The sequence below is a fragment of the Hydra vulgaris genome, chromosome 01, assembly GCF_038396675.1.
Source record: "Hydra vulgaris chromosome 01, alternate assembly HydraT2T_AEP".
NCBI lineage: Eukaryota > Metazoa > Cnidaria > Hydrozoa > Anthoathecata > Hydridae > Hydra > Hydra vulgaris.
The window spans coordinates 38,796,451-38,810,862 of NC_088920.1; the positions used below are offsets into that span (position 1 = coordinate 38,796,451).

The window sequence follows — 14,412 nt, forward strand, 5'->3', positions numbered from 1 at the left end:
TGTTACACAAATAAAAATACCAAGAAGTTTTAAACACTACTTTATAAATGCATAAATAGTTTTCTTGTAATTCTCATTCATTTAAAGTTTAATTACAAAATATTCTCAGTCGTCCGCAGGACAACCGACTGATATCCAAGTGTACACCACTGATATATATATATATATATATATATATATATATATATATATATATATATATATATATATATATATATATATAAATTAGTAGAAAATCACTTAACAAAATTTTTTTATTTAACACTGTATTTCATCAATCATTTTTATAATAGTGTCAGGATATTCCACAAATGTGTGAAAATTTACAGTAGTTAAAATATTTACTACTTCCTGTAATTTAATTTTTGGTATAAATAAAAGTTTTATTAATTTGATTATTCATTTCTGATGAGTCTTTATTGATGAAACATTGTGTTAAATGAAAAATTTTTGTTAAGTGATTCTCTGCTTATTTATTACTGCTCTGTTCTTTTAAGAACATTGAGCACTTTTATTGTAGAATACATTTTAATCTCGCTCCACTTTCATCATTTCAGATTTTTATAGGGGGGTCAAATCATTATATTTCAACCAATTTTGAGAAAACTTTGTAGGGCACCATCTCTGATTTTCCTGATTTTTACATATCATTATCTACATTATGTAAATAGGTTAAATTTGAAATTTCAGACTTCCGAGTGCGGTTTAGAAAATATAGCTTTATAAACATTGCTCAGTGGCCCCCCTTGATTTAAGAATTATAAAAACAGACTACTTTAAAGCCTCATTTTTTGTAACTTACAACTAGTGTCTCATTTTTTCTAGAAGTGTTTTCTGGGTAGTTCTGTATTAAAAATACTGGTAATTGTTAACTTGTATCATATTAGAAAAATATTATAGCCTCCTCAATTTCGAAAAAAATTTGAAAAATGCTAGAGAAGGCCAAAATGAAGTTACCTGTAGTACTTTTCTATTCTACAACAAGTCCTTACAGTTTAGTTTTCTGATTAGCTACTATTATCTGCAACAAACAGGCAAAAAATAAGCCGCTTGTTGCAGTTTAGAACTGAAATATATCTAAAAATGTATTATCCATTTGCCAAAAAAGTCCCATTTATAGCCATTTTGAAATGCTTGTAATTTTTTCTGACACTTTGTATTGATCTAAGCTTAACAGCAATTAAGACCATAAGATCCGACTATCTGAAGATGCAAACAATTTTTACTTGCTGCATTCACAACAAAAATAACAGCATTTTAAAATAACCCTACTTTTTAATTATCAAGGGTTGGTTGCATTATTGGAAACCAGTGCCCCCCTCCCCCTCCTCCAGTCTGCCTAATAGCATATTCAATGAGTGCAACTGATTATAAACTGTTTCTTAAAATAATAAAAGATATGGTTGATTGCCTCCATGCTGATCTAGTTTTTAACCTGGGTAGGGGGCACAAATAAAGGGGCAATAACTTGTTAAAACTCAGTATTATTGTTAAATAGTGATACTTTAAACATAGTTTACACAATTAAGGAGTGTTATATCTCAAAGTCAAAGACCTTTGATTTTTACCAAAATTAATCTTGAATATTTTTTAATAATACTTTCATAATATATCATAAGGATATTCATGATGCATCAGGATGCTTAAAAATATAAGAACTTCTATAATAAAAATAAATAATGATTAATAAAGGAAAAGTCGAAACTTGTTAGAAACCACTTTTATTATTAGGTTTGGTTTTTACTTTTTAATTGATAATTAGTTGCTAATTCAAAGCAATTAATACAGTATAGTTTATTCAATCTTGTTTTTTATTAGATAGGAGTAAAATCCTCTTGCATTTTGGAGCTCAGGTTCATGTAATGTGGCAATAATGTCACTAATTGAATACCAATGGATATCGGGTGTTTTTGGATATTTGAAATAATTGCTAGCAATTGTAAACAGCGGATAGATATATAGTCATCTCTAATATCTATTACCTACCAGGGAAAAATTCACCAAAATAATGTGCTAATACCTAATCAGCAATATTGATGTCAACAGTTACTGACTTTAGTGTATAAATGCAAGTATCTTCCAGCATGTGAAAAATGTCAAATTTTGTGCTTATTGATGTTACATAAGCTTTTAAACAACTTGATATAGGTGAGAAACAACGATATGAGTGGGTTCCTTTGATAGCAGGAACATTCTTAAATCGTTTAGCAAGTACTTCATGAGTGTTAACAGCTGTTTTGTTTTCAGAAATATAGAGAAATCTAAAGATAAATTTTAACATAAATCTTATAATCCAAGAACATAATTTTAAAAATATATTTAGTAAGATCTTGTTTTAAAGTTCCATTTTCTTTGTAATTTTCCTTATAAAAAATTTTAACAAAAAGTTCAAAGTTTGTTTTATTAGGATTGACTTTTTATAACTAAGAATAATATAAGCCATTTTTTTTATTTCAATTGAAAGTTCATAATGATATCTGAAACAAGACATCTATTATTTGAAAAAAAAAATCATAACCAAAATCCATGTGCATTTAGACAATAAAGTGCTGTACCTGATGTTTTTAAAATTTTCTTTAGCAACTAGAAACATGTCATTTGGGTTAAAACTTTGATTTTCAATTGGCTTTTTGAGGGACAGGTTATTAATTACTCTTTTCACTCTGTACCACCTACTCCATCACATGCACTTTTTCCATGTGCAGTGCCAAAAAAATGCCAATCTGATTTTACCCCGTAGTCTTTTTCACGAGAGCAAAGGTTTTTAAAACTAAACCTATAATACATTAAGAAAAATTATATTCATAAAGTGAAATCAATAAATTTAATAAAAAAATAATTTTAAAAAGTATGTCTGAGATTTGCTGACATAATTATGTTTTGTGAGTTCATATAAGTTAACTCTTCAAGAAGTTTGTTAACTCTTCAAGAAACTCATCAATACTTTACACTCGTGAAACATACATTCTTAATTTTCTAATGAGCATACAGCTAAGGCCATCAGTTCTTTTAACTTTATTTCATTTTAAAATGCTTTTATCATTAGATTTTGATTTTGACGGTGGATACAAATACAGGTGGTATGGGTGTCAGATTTTCCAGCAAGTACACATTGTTTTGGCCTTAAAAGAGCAAATGATGTTAATCCCACCTTTACTATATCATTAGACTTTGATTCTTTTATCCATTTTTGGTATAGTTCTAAAAGATTACATAATGTAAGTCTCTTCTGAATGTGCTTTCTACCTTCAACTGTTTATGCTAATATAATCCTTTGCACCTGGCATTAATCTGATATTAATATGATCTTCATAAAAGTTGACAATTTGTTGATCTTTCACCAAGGATTCCTTTAGTGTCCTGAAAAGCTTTTGTCTGCTTTACCATATATTTTGTTGTTTTAAATTCATTTATTCTTTCCTGGATGGCCCAATGGACAGGAACTAAGGTGAGTAATTTTATTTTCTGTGAAATACTATTTTCATTATAAAACTTTTGTTTTAGCTGTTCTACTAGATAATCTAAAGAGGAATTTTCAAGCCTAGTAATTTGTGACTCTTCTTGTTATGATGGATTCAAAGACTCATTTAACAACTTAATTTTTTTTTTATTTTATTGCCATTTTGTAACATGCTCATGCTTAATGATCTTTTAATCAGTGACAAACCAATTTTTATAAGACAAGGATTTTGGTTATCAATTTGTATAACAGAGTTATCAGGTAATACATAATCTGGATCTTTTCTCTCTTCAACTGCTTCAACATTCTTGATTTTTCTAATGCAACTACTTTTTTTCCCAGGAATTAAGGCAGAGTTCAGTTGATTATGCTCCAAAGTAACAGTTGTCAGAAATCCTTTAACATCATTGAATGAATTGAGAGAGGGTCACAGTATGACTTATAAAATGGATAGTATTTAATTAATTGTAGACTATGATGAGTACAAATTGTATGCAGATTCTTTGTTCCAGTTCTTAAGGTCAGCAAGTATTTTTCCTCATTTGATATTTTTAAAATTTCAGACTGACCAGAGTATGTATTTTTATGACAATCTAACTTTAGTTCAATCCCAATAGAACAAGAATTCATTATTTTCTTCACTATAAAAAATTGAATCGAATTGAATTATTATTGAACCTACTATATAAGTTTATAAATAAAATATATGGAACACAAACTAATGAAGAAAAAAAAATTGCAACAACAAAGTTAATCTGACTACTGATCTATATTTCTAATTTACAACTCATTCACATTTTCTAAAAAATAATAATTCAAATTATGCAATCGTTATCATAATAATTCAAATTATGCAATCGTTATCATTTATTTGTTTTGTTCTACTTCACATTGCCATTCATGCATTCATTCATTTATTTTAACTGCCACTGATTGCACTTATTCAGTTATTAGCATTTAAAATATCTATAAAAAACAAAATTTAGATTAAATTTTAGGATTAACTTTTAAATAAATTGAATTTTAAGATTAACTTTTTATATGTTTAAAGTATCACTACTTAACAATAATACTGAGTTTTAACATGTTATTGCTCCTTTATTTGTGCCCCCTACCCAGGTTAAAAACTAGATCAGCATGGGGGCAATCAACCATATCTTTTATTTTTTTAAGAAACAGTTTATAATCAGTTGCACTAATTGAATATGCTATTAGGCACACTGGAGGAGGGGGGCACTGGTTTCCAATAATGCATCCAACCCTTGATAATTAAAAAGTAGGGTTATTTTAAAATGCTGTTATTTTTGTTGTGAATGCAGCAAGTAAAAAATGTTTGCATCTTCAGATAGTCGGATCTTATGGTCTTAATTGCTGTTAAGCTTAGATCAATACAAAGTGTTAGAAAAAATTACAAGCATTTCAAAATGGCTATAAATGGGACTTTTTTGGCAAATGGATAATACATTTTTAGATATATTTCAGTTCTAAACTGCAACAAGCGGCTTATTTTTTGCCTGTTTGTTGCAGATAATAGTAGCTAATCAGAAAACTAAACTGTAAGGACTTGTTGTAGAATAGAAAAGTACTACAGGTAACTTCATTTTGGCCTTCTCTAGCATTTTTCAAATTTTTTTCAAAATTGAGGAGGCTATAATATTTTTCTAATATGATACAAGTTAACAATTACCAGTATTTTTAATACAGAACTACCCAGAAAACACTTCTAGAAAAAATGAGACACTTGTTGAAAGTTAGAAAAAATGAGGCTTTAAAGTAGTCTGTTTTTACAATTCTTGAATTGAGGGGGGCCACTGCGCAATGTTTGTAAAGCTATATTTTCTAAACCGCACTCGGAAGTCTGAAATTTCAAATTTAACCTATTTACATAATGTAGATAATGATATGTAAAAATCAGGAAAATCAGAGATGGTGCCCCACAAAGTTTTCTCAAAATTGGTTGAAGTATAATGATTTGATCCAGGCAGTATTTTCCATGCTGAATAATAAAACTGCATTTAGTCATTAAGAAATTTTATAAATAATTACTTAGTAACTTTAATTAATGAATAATTTAACAATCATTTAGCATTCGTCTGACTTCAGCCAACACTTTGGTCTCTTATATGCTGCTTCTGTAAAGTTGAAAAAATTACATTATTGTTAAGTACTGATTTATAACCATAGTTCATTGAAACATTTGCAACAGATTTTAATTAAAGAAAGTTAATAATTTCTTTTTTATTATTAAATCTTAATAAATAAAAATTGATTTGCTTAATAAAATGAAATTTATTAGTAATTTAGTAGTAGTAAACAAACATTTTTAATTTGCCTATAAATCTTTACAAAAATTTAAGCTGTTTTAAAAGCTATTTGTAATTGTTCTCAAAACAGACATAAAAACATTAATTTATAGAAAGGTGGATAATGATACAACCAAGACAGCATGACATGACAGCATGACACAAAGTAATGAAGAATTAGTTGATTGTTTATTTCATATTATTTTATATTTTTATATTATGTTATTTTTTTATTTTATATTTTAAAATAATTATTATGATAGCACTGTATTCATAATAAGCTTGTTGGTAATGTAAGTAAAGTATCATTTTAAGAAGAATTTGGATTACTTTTTTTATTATTTAATATTCATTTCCATAAATTTTAATGGCTTTATAAATGTTTATTTACTGTTAAATGAACCTTATTGATTTGTTTATTAAAATAATTATTTTTTATGAAAAAATAATATAATTTATTTTTCATAAAAAATAAATTATATGATGCAAGCTTTCTCAGGAGATGTGTGCAGTTGCACGCCTCATATGACCACAATAAAAATTTTTTTTTGACAACTTGGCTACCGTTTTTTACATATATAGATTATTTGCGTATTTTAAAAAACCAAAATGATTTAATGAGAAAATTAAAAATAAACAAACCATAAACTGAAAAGAGAAACAAACTTAATGAATGATAAAATAAAGAAAGGATAAACTAGAGAAAATAAAAGCATAAAACCAATATATTTTTTAATTTAGAAGCGTCTCAATTAATAGTTCAAACTTAATGAATTTAATTTAAAAGCATTTCAATTAATAGTTTAAAGATAATTTTTTTTTTCTATTTTGCCATGTTGATATAGCACTTAGATTGGATTAATTGTGTTATATATGAGGCACAACTGTTTTATTGGCATTGGATGAGGGTTCAAATCCTACTAACAGATAATATTTTTTTACATTTTCAAATTCTTTATTAAATTTTTATGTTTTCAAATCCTATTAACAGATTTTTTTTTTTATAATTCTATTTGGTTTGTTGACAAATTTTTAAATAATTAAGCTTTGAAGTAATTAAGCAAAACTATTATATGTGTGGTCATATAAGACTTGCAACCGCACGCATCTCTTGAGAAGGCTTGATAAAGTGTGTGTTAGTGTGTGAGTATGTGAGTGTGTAAGTGTGTGTGAGTGTGTAAGTGTGTGTGTGTGTGTGTGTGTTTGAATGTTTGAAGTTTTTAATTTGAAAATTAGTAAAAAAACCAAACACTGTTTGGTTTTTTTACCAAAGAGTTTTACTTCATTTAAATTATCATTTATCAAATTATGTTTGTTTTTTTAAATTTTTAAATTTTAATTTTTTAATTTCTACATAAAAAGTTTAAAATTGTTTTAGAGTACTTTTGGTGATCCAATAGATGATCAATCTCTCGCAAATGTCTCCACACAAAATCTTCTCCCAGTTCATGTTTCATTATATTCCTCAAAAGATCTGGTGAAAAAACTACCCTGTGGCTGGCTGGTTGTTCTATATGTTCTTTTATTGGTATTTTACCTTGCTTACATCATTTACATTTATTTTACCTTGCTTACATCATTTACATTTATTTTACCTTGCTTACATCTTACATTTATTTTACCTTGCTTACATCTTACATTTATTTTACCTTGCTTATATTCTTTTTACAAAATGTTTATATAGACATTATATATAAAATTTTTTTTGAAATATATGTATAAAAAATTTCCATTGTTATCATAGTTTATTGTTATCATATGTTTACATCTTTTTGCTTAAACCCATTCCTGGTAGTACCTTGCTAATATTTTATTTCTTACTGCAGTGCTCTTCTTCTTGAGAAAATAAATTTGTATTGAAATACAAGTTCACTTTGTTGAGAAAAAAGTGTTTGACTTTATAAAACAATATAATTTTAATTTAGTATCTAAATAATATTTAAAAATAAATTTAAAAAATAAAAACAAAAACATAAAAATAACTTTTAAAAAAGGATTTAAAAAAACATCTAGAAAAAAAATATTTTTTTCTTTATTTTTCATATTGTCATTCACAATAAGGCATTTGATGTTTTGTAGTATACAGTAATGGAAACAATAATAGACAGGGCATGACAAATCGTTTTTTTTTTTAATAAACGTTGACGTTTGTATCTTTATTTATTGACGAACGTCTATAATAGAGGTATATGTCAGATAAGGGAGTATTTTATTTTCAAATAACTTTTATTCTAGTTAATGAATTATTAGATATATCAAACATGCTATTGAATTAATTCAGTTTTTTATTATTTCAATACAATATTTCATGCATTTGTAGAGTGTGTGCAAATTAATGACAATCAAAGGCTATTTTCCACAAGATGAAAAAAAGAAACACTTCTGTTGAGAAACTGTTACTGCAAGAAGTAGTAGATGGTTCAACTCTGAAAGAAGATAAACCTTCTTGAGAAGTGAAACTTTCAGAGTTGACAGCATTAGTAAATTCATCTTTATTTGATGAATTTGCTAATGCTTGCCAATTTTCAGGGTGTGTTCTAAGTAAATAAGAACATCAAGCTGAGCATTTTATTGTTATTGGCAGAGCTGTACTTTTGAAAGTGCAACAAGTGCAACCGCACTGGGTCCCCAATATTTAAGGGGCCCCAAATATTAAAAACACATTTTTCTAATATGAAACTTATTTATAAAAAACTAGCAATAGAGGCCAAATCTTAAGAATCTTTAGTACTAAATTACTTTTCGATTAAAAATTTTTTTTATTAAGAGTTCTAGAAATATTTCCTAATTTTGTATGCTCAATTGAATGAAATTCCATTCTAATGAAAATGGAATTCCATTCAAAAAGAGGAAATGGAAATGTTGGGTGATGTCAAAAAACAGGCATTGGAGCGACGCCATCATTTTGATGTAAATATGATGTTATTCTTACATTGAACGGTATCAATTCGACTTCTGTTATCTATTTTTGTTTTAATTCAAGAAAAAATCTATTTTATGTGTGTATATGTATATATTTACACACAATAGATTTTTTCTTAAAATAAACGAAAATATATATTAAAATGAATAATATATATTCAAACAACTAAAGGCGTAAAATAGAAATAATAAAAACACAAATATAAGTAAAGAAACTATATATTTTTAAACAGTCAACTTTTAAACATGTCTATTTTTATATAATTCTATACAACGCCCACCTTATTCAACATCCACTGTCAGGTGCATATCTTAAAATCTTTCGAGCTTCATATTATATCAATTGTTATGCCGCTTTTCCCCTTTGTTGCCATAACACTAGCTAAATATAAATGTATAGTATATGTTTACTTATGTTAACATATGAGCTAATAACATAACAAATATGAAAAACAATAAAACGAATAATGAAATGAGAAATATGACAATACATTAAAAAATAACAACAACTTACCTAATAATAACAATTAATAAATAACAACCCTGACTTACCTATGATAAGATTGAGAAGATGCAATTTTTCAAAACTTAGTTTTTCTGATACTGTATCTATATTCTTTCTCTTATCATGACAATTGTTCCCTTTCATGTTGAAGCGCAACATCACTTTTTATGACATTAGACTATAAAATTAAGTTATTTGTAGAATAACTAATGGCTGTAGTACAACTCTGGTATATAAAGTAAACTAAATAACCTAAATGAATAAATATTATAAAAAAATTACCTTTCCATTATGTTATTAACGTTATCTTTTAAAGAAATTCCACCAATCTTTGAAAGTTGAGCTACCTGTTAAAATATAAAGTATCAAAGTTTTGATATATTTTATGTAATTGACATTTTTTAAATTATAGTCCACGGAAAAAAATTGAATGCTCTAACGACTAAAAATAATTCAGAAAATAAGTTACTCAAGTTAAATTTGTAAAGAAAAACTGTTTGCTAGTTAGAGGCCATCCATTTAGTACATACACAGTGAAACTACTGATTCCGTACCCCTCTTGTATGCAATTGTATGTTTTTAAAGATCTTCTCCTCTGTGTATGCACACATTTTTTAGAAAATTGAGATCCCTCCCTGTAAAATTTAAAAGCATTAAAAAAAAAAAAAAATAATTTTTGCATTTAATTAAATGAAGGGCAATGCAAAAGTGCATTAACCCTTAAAGGACGGCGGGGTATTTTACTACCCCAGAAGAGTTTGTTTTTAACTGCCACATCAACAAATTTTGACTATTTGAACTGCCACTTCAGAACATCTTTTATTATCATTTAAGGAAGTTGTTAGTGTAAAATGTTTTTGTTTTACTAATTAATTGACAATAATATTGTTTGTTAAAAATTTAGTTACGTTAAGGACGGTTGGGGTATTTTTATACCCCATGCAAGTTTTCCCATTTTTTAGTTAGTGAATCAATAAATAGTTATATGAATCATGTTTAGTTTAATACTTGTTTGTGTTTTAGTTATTTTTTAATAGGTATGGAGTATTATTTACCCTTTTTTATGAGTAAATTATACCATATGTGCATTATATATATACAATCACTGTAACAACAATAGTGTGCTCATGTTGCATATATTTTGTTTTTATGTCTAAAATATTTATATTATTGATACAAAATAATAATGCCTAAAGAATTTGTTATATATTTTTCACATATTTTGTTTAATAAACACTGAAACTATTTTTTAGAATAAATAAAACTAATATAATGAGTCGCCCAAGAAGAAATGCTGCAGTCGAGGCTAATAATATAATTTTTAGTTTAAATGAATTATCTTCAAGTGATGACTCAGCTGACGAAAATCTTACAGATGATGAAGAAGATATTATTACAGCTGACGATGAATCAGATGCTATTATCTCTGATGAAAGTGATGAAGAAGTTGTTCAGGAAAATCACATATTAAATCAAAACATGATTTCAAAGAATGGTGAGGAAATTTGGAGTAAACTTCCATGTGTAAATGCTGCTCAGCCACGCGCACACAATTTTATTCGACAACCAACTGGCCCAACAAGGTTGCGGCTCAGGTTTGCAGCCAAAGTGTGGATACTGCCTTTAAACTCTTTATAACACCAGAAATGATTAGAATTATTGTCAACTGCACTAATGCTGAAGCTCGTAGAATAAGACTAGAAGGATGGATTGACACGACAGTAAATGAACTTTATGAGTTTATTGGAGTTCTTCTTCTAGCTGGAGTGTTCCATTCTAAAAACCAAAGCATAAAAGAACTTTGGAGTAGATTAGATGGCATACCAATATTTTCGGCTTCAATGCAAAGAGATCGATTTGTTAACTTGCGATGATGCATTCGATTTGATGAGAGAGAAACACGAAATCAAAGACGGTTTGAAGACAAATTTGCACCTTTAAGAAATATAATGGAAATGTTTATTACTAAATGTAAGAGCAACTACAATCCAAGTGCATATCTCACTGTCGATGAGCAACTAGTTACATTTAGGGGACGTTGTCCATTTAAGATGTTTATACCTACTAAGCCAGGAAAGTATGGAATGAAGATATGGATATTATGTGATGCTGAAACCTCTTACTGCATAAACTTGCAACCGTATATTGGAAGAGTAAATGCAGCACATGATGTTGGACAAGGTACACGAGTAGTTCTTGAACTAACTGATCACTTAAATGGAAGTGGTAGACACATAACAGCTGATAATTTTTTTACAAACATTCATCTTGCACGTGCATTGCTAGAACGTAAAATGACATATACTGGCACCATTAAAAAAAATAAAGGAGAAATACCAAAAAAGTTATTGCCAGCCTTACATCGACCAGTTTACTCTAGCATTTTTGGTTTTCAAAATGACTCTACAATAGTTTCTTATGTACCTAAGAAAAACAAAGCAGTAATATTATTATCAACCTTCCATCACAGTAATGACATTGTTGTGGACCATAATGAAAAACCACGTATTATTCTAGATTACAACAAATATAAAGGTGGAGTTGACACATTAGACCAGGTTGTCAGGTGCTACTCGAGTCGCTGAAAGAGTAACCGATGGCCATTTACAATGTTTTGTAATATTTTGGATATTGCAGCATACAAATGCTTTGATTTTATTCTTATCAATTCACCCAAATTATAAAAATGGGGCTTCTCATAGAAGAAGAGAATTTTTAAAAGAATTATCAAAAAGTCTTATTAAAAAATTTGATGGAAATGACAATCTTCCGCAAATAGTTGCAAATAATAATCTTCGCCAAGTAATTGCACAAAATAGCCTTTTAAATCAAGGTCAACCAATACAAGAGCAGCATATAAAAAGATGCTATATGTGTCGTCGTGTTCATGACAGAAAAACCCGTCTGCAATGTGCATCATGTAGCCATTCTGTTTGCAAGGCTCATAGCAAAATTGTTTGCAATAGTTGCCTTATATAGAAGATATATTTTGTTTTTATTTGAATAAATTGTCTCAAATATCACTTTTATTTAAAAAAAAATTCAGAAAATTGATATTTTTGTTAAAAGCACGCATTTTTATTTAAAAAGTTCAACATATTTTGTATAAAAACCTATATTTTTAGTTGGGGTAGTTTAATACCCCAGCCGTCCTTAACGTAACTTTTTTTTCCTGTCCTTTAAGGGTTAATAAACAGAAAAAAGGCAAAAAAAAAACCATAGATAAAAAGCATTGGCTTACGTCAAAAAAGATGAGTAAAGTTTTATGTAAATTCATAAAAAAGATAGTAAAACCTTGTACAAACATGCTGTTTTAAATACCCGCCTCTTGTATGCTTTTGGGTGACACCTTTTCCCATACCTGCCTACACACTTGATGGATGATTCCAAAGCAGATTTTAACATGTAGAAAACTATTCAGAAATTTTATGTTTAGTAGTTTGAATAATGGAGAACTTAATTTAAAGACAAGACTGAGAAATAAAGAATTTAAAGGTAAAGGCAAAAAAGTAATAAATAGTACTACAAACTTACTAATTGTTTATATGTTTCATCATCTTCTTTTAAATTTGCATCAAATTTGTGAAGCTCTTCCACTTCCATGAATGTGGCTGGAATAATTTCTTGATTTTCAATTTGTTTTGATAGAAGTTTTACCACAATATATTGAAAATCTTAATTAAAAAAACTTGCAAAAATAAAATCTTTAATAATTTTTATTTTATAAAACTTTGCATAATCTTCTAAAATATTACAATTCTTATCTGCCACTAAAATAATTTTTTTAACATCATTTCATAATGAGTAAACAGAATTACTTATTATACTAATACAGGGTTTAAATTATATACTTAATGTATTTTGACAAGATTAGTGTGTTTAAAATATTTATATTATAAATTCTTATGACAATTCTCAATATATAAAATTTTTTTCTTTATGAAATTAACTAATTAACTAGCTAAATTAAATAAAACAGCATTTCAAAATGTTTTATCATTCTTACCTCCCATATACATAGGAGAATCACTCCGTTTTTATTGTACAGAATCTTTTCTTCGAAAAGGTGTAGAGTTAGTGACTATTGATTCTGCAAAATGATGGATAGTCTCACCTAAATTGGGACTTGGCAAATGTGAAAACGAATTGGATCATACCTTGATATGTTTGACATTGAACTTGCAGATGAGTTAGATTTTGAATGAGATTGTGAGCAAGAAGGATATGAATGACAATGCGATTGAGACTGTGAGCATTTCCTCACTTCTTGGACGAGGCATTTTCTCACATTTATGATGAGACATTTCCTTACCACTTCTCTGTGAAGAGTAATAATGATATTGTTTTAGAAATGTTGGTAAACAAGGAAATTCTTCTAAAAATAAATTTTAAGCCGTTTAACCCATAAATTGAACAAGAAATGTCAAAAAATACCACTGTTAAATTGCAACAGTTAAAAAATTCCAGAACTAATATTATGACTTAAGAAGAATTTATTTTAAGCTTGTTGTTAAAATTATAAAATCAAAACATTTTAGTAAAGAATATTTTCTTTTTATGAAAATACAGTGTTACATATTTAAACAGATAGCACACGGAAATTATGACATATTAATCTACCATGGCTACTTTCTACAGACTTCTCTGCTTTCTTTGTAGTCAATGTTTCTTCATATGTTGTATAATATGATGCCTCTTCACAAAACTCTAATGTACCCGCATACAAAAAGTATTATTGTTTTTTCAAAAATATCAAAAAATTAATAATAAAAATAAGCCAGAATTATTAATGCTCATTTTCATTATTACTCTTTTATACTTTAGACAGGCCCTCTACTTTTTTTTTGATAATTTTGCCAACCCTTTATTGATTCTTGATATAGTATTTATATATCTTTAAAATGCATGCAAAAACACTGCTGCAAAGAATGCTTCAAATACCTTCAAGTTTTCATTTTATCAGACAAAACTGACTTCATCCAGACTTAGGAGGTTCCAAATTCATAAATGTGCGTTTGACTTGCAATCTAACAAAATTAACAAAAAGTTTTGAAAAAAAAATATTTTTAGAGGTGCCCTAAGTCCCTTGAACATTTATAGGACTCAAATGAAGTGAAATTATAGGACTCAAATTTATAGGACATTTATAGGACTCAAAAAAAGTTCAAATATAATAATTGTTTTGTAAAAAAACTTGTAAAATTTTTTTTATTTTTAGTTAA

At 27.6% G+C, this 14,412-nt stretch overlaps 1 protein-coding gene across 2 annotated transcripts in view; it reads left to right on the forward strand.

Moving 5' to 3' along the window:
• The window catches only part of LOC100207085 (transmembrane protein 192), a 51,948-nt gene that overhangs the window by 8,071 nt on the left and 29,465 nt on the right, over window positions 1–14,412 (forward strand). Inside the window, exon 2 of one of the 2 annotated variants that reach the window (XM_065788123.1) lies at window positions 7,142–7,291. The exons of the other annotated variant lie outside the window; for it this stretch is intronic. Within the exon in view, the coding sequence (XP_065644195.1) occupies window positions 7,142–7,291 (150 nt within the window). The remainder of the gene's footprint in view (window positions 1–7,141; window positions 7,292–14,412) is intronic. 2 annotated transcript variants of the gene reach the window in all.